Source organism: Trachymyrmex cornetzi, unplaced genomic scaffold (assembly GCF_001594075.2).
Source record: "Trachymyrmex cornetzi isolate Tcor2-1 unplaced genomic scaffold, Tcor1.1 scaffold1837, whole genome shotgun sequence".
Lineage (NCBI taxonomy): Eukaryota > Metazoa > Arthropoda > Insecta > Hymenoptera > Formicidae > Trachymyrmex > Trachymyrmex cornetzi.
The window spans coordinates 22,657-26,186 of NW_017296460.1; the positions used below are offsets into that span (position 1 = coordinate 22,657).

The following is a 3,530-nucleotide window of genomic DNA, read 5'->3' on the forward strand; positions in this document are numbered from 1 at the left end:
TGAATATTTAAAATTAAGTTCTGTTTCGTCTTTAGAGCGCGCTTTCGCCAAGCTAACCGTTCATTTCTGTTCTTAAACGAACATTTTTTGGTCCTTCGAGCCGGATCTGGCGATGGGTGCGCTCTGAAGTGCGACTCGGAAATAACAAACGAATACTAACATACATTAAGTGTTGCGCGCGTTGCTGCTTATAGTAAGAGTTGAAATTATCATTTATTCTTCCTCCCATAGTTGTCGAGCACGTCTCGCATCACCACGATTCGCAAGAGAGCGTCGTGAAATCATGGATCAATTACGTGCCCAGATATCAATGCAAATGAGCAGGTTTCTAATGATTCAGAACGCTGTTGAAGATGCCTCGGAAGGAATTGATGGAATCTCTCGTCATTTATTAAATACTCGGCTTGAAGTACTCGAAGCCAATTGGATCAAATTTCAAGCGGAACACGAAAAATTATGTCAAGCGCATGCGGAAAGAATCGGAGAAGAATCTTACATAAAGCATCGAACGTATGAGAGATGTCAAGAGTTCTTCGTTCAAGCGAAGGCTGTATTACTTGAGCATCAAGACATTATAGAAGCCTCTAATCCTTCATCACGATCTTCTGATACATTAGTACCGGAAAATCGATCCGGTAGTCATCGGAGGAGTTTACCAAAAATTAGCTTGCCTGCATTCTCAGGCGACTACCATGCCTGGAGATCGTTCCATGATTTATTCACATCAATGGTAGGTGAGAATGGAGACCTCACCAACGTGGAAAAGATGCATTACTTGAAAACGTGCCTCACGGGTGATGCTGCTCGAATCGTTACTAACCTCAAGGTCACTGACAACACGTTTTCAATCGCCTGGAAGAATTTAGTTTCTCGTTATGAGAATAAGCGAGTACTAATTTCCGCACAACTGGATAGATTACTCGGATTAAAACCCATCAAATCAAAATCACCGCAAGAATTAAATTCAATGATTGCCGTCGTCATCGAATCACTGGGAGCTCTTGAAGCTTTGAATTGTCAAACGAATGCATGGGATCCTCTTCTAGTACATAATCTAGCTCGCCTATTAGATGAAGACACGCGTGAAGCCTGGGAAGTAAAGCTAGGACCTTCAACTTCGTATCCTACTTTAAAGGAGTTCGAACAATTCGTAATTGGTCACTCTAGAGCTTGGGAAAGTTTAGCTTCCTCGTCGACTAAATCCATCAGGGATAAGGGACGCTCAACATGGTTATCAAATAAATCTGACACAAAATCTCGCAGTTTGATTGCAACGGCTCCAGTAACTAAAGATGGAGTAGAGTGCCGTTTATGTAAGTCTTCTCACTACCTATTCAATTGCCCTATTTATTTGTCGCAACCCATCGAACGGCGTAAGCGTACAGCTCTCAAATTAAATTCTTGTTTTAACTGTTTAGGGAGTCATTCCGCTAGTCGTTGTCCTAGTTCTCGTCGTTGCAGGAAATGCAGTAACAAACATCATACCACATTACATGATGATCGCAAATCACGAGAGAAGCCGGTAACAAACAATAAAACTGAATCAGATACATTAACCGTCGACACTACGTCCAAGCCAGATCAAAAATGACTAGAGGCATCCTTTGCTGGTCATTCCAAACATGCCATTAATCAGCGACCCCTGACGTTACTTGCCACCTGCCAGGTTAAAATAAAGACTCATGACAATACCTTCGAATCTGTTCGTGCACTTTTAGATCCAGGGTCCGAGCTATCATTCATCAGCGAGGATTTGGTACACCTGTTGAAAGTGCCTCGACAATCTGCAACGATTCCTTTACTAGGCATTGGAGGAACATACTCAGGAAGTACTAAGGGCTCTGTTTTTGTTAAACTTCACTCCTCGTTTGACACGTCCGACTCCTATGTATTGCAAGCGTACATTCTCCCGCGTTTAACTTTTAAAATACCAACCTTTAAAGTAGTTAGTATACCCTGGACGCATCTTAATAATTTACAACTTGCAGATCCTAATTTCGGTAAGCCTGGACCAATTCATATAATTATTGGAGCGGATGCTTATGGTCAAATCATCAAGCCCAATTTAATAAAAGGTGACTCGACATCGCCTATCGCACAATTAACTTTGTTTGGATGGGCGGTCTCAGGACCCGTGAATCTTCCAACAGACCAAAACGAAGGTCAAATATTTCATTGCCGCGTTGATCGCGATTTACAAGATCTACTAACTTGCTTTTGGAAGCAAGAAGAAGTTCCGAAATTGAATTCAAAACTCTTAAGTTCTGCTGATGCAGAATGTGAGCAACATTTTCTTTCTACTTGCTCTCGAGATTCTTCCGGTCGATATATAGTTCGGCTCCCATTAAAGGCTCCAGCAACTTCACTAGGAGACTCATCCTTTTTAGCGCTTCGATGCCTATCACGACTTCGCAAAAGATTTGAGACAGATCCCTCTTATTTTAGATTATACTCAGATTTCTTACAAGAATATCAATCTCTAGGTCACATGACTCAGATCCCAGAATCTGAAGTCAACGCTTCTCCCGTTTTTTATCTGCCTCATCATGGAGTGATACGTGAAAGCAGTCAAACGACGAAACTTAGAGTTGTGTTTAACGGGTCGAGTCCCTCCAAGAGTGGCGTTTCTTTAAATGACATTTTGCATGCTGGAGTCAAATTACAAACAAACATTTTTGACGTATTGCTCTGGTTTCGAATACATCGATTCGTGTTCACATCCGACATTACCAAGATGTATCGTCAAATTCTAATTCATTCAGACGATCAAAACCTACAACGTATTTTTTGGCATGACTCGAATGGACAATTACGCTCATACAAGTTGACTACTGTAACTTACGGTCTTAGCTGTGCTCCTTTTCTCGCTCTTCGCGTGATTCAACAGCTTATCCATGATGAAGGCCATCGATTTCCTAAAGCTATACCTCCGCTCACAAAGGGGAGATATGTTGATGACATTTTCGGTGGTGCCGAAACGATTAAAGAAGCAAATGAGGTAATATCTCAAGTATGTAAACTTTGCACGGCGGGCGGTTTTCCGCTGCAAAAATGGAGCAGTAATTCTCAAGATTTGCTGAATCATTCATCACTATTATCGTGTGACAACGCATCTGCTGTACAACTAGATTCTTCTCGCATCAAAGTATTAGGTCTTTGCTGGCAACCGAAAACTGACGTTTTCAAATTTATCTCAATGCCGCCTTCAACTCGAGTCCTAACAAAAAGATCTGTATTATCCGAAGTAGCTCAATTATACGATCCTTTAGGTCTTATCGCACCCATTACAATTCGCGCAAAAATATTTATTCAAAAACTTTGGCTAGCTAAGGTAAATTGGGATACTCCGTTGCCATTTGAATTGCAGGAGCAATGGACCGACTTCAAGCAACAACTACTCGCATTGAGTAAACTAGACATTCCACGTTGGTTTTACATTTCGTCAACTGCGCACTCAATTGAGCTCCACGGTTTCTCTGACGCTTCCCAGCTCGCAATGGCAGCCGTAATCTATATTAGAATCGAAACCC

The 3,530-nt window shown here is 41.7% G+C and overlaps 1 protein-coding gene across 1 annotated transcript; it reads left to right on the forward strand.

Moving 5' to 3' along the window:
- The first annotated feature begins 283 nt into the window (after window positions 1-283).
- On the forward strand, window positions 284-1,591 carry LOC108759421 (uncharacterized). The gene is made up of 2 exons (XM_018504864.1): window positions 284-1,313; window positions 1,419-1,591. The coding sequence occupies exons 1-2, from the start codon at window positions 284-286 to the stop codon at window positions 1,589-1,591; spliced, it is 1,203 nt and encodes a 400-aa protein (XP_018360366.1).
- Window positions 1,592-3,530: the final 1,939 nt, after the last annotated feature.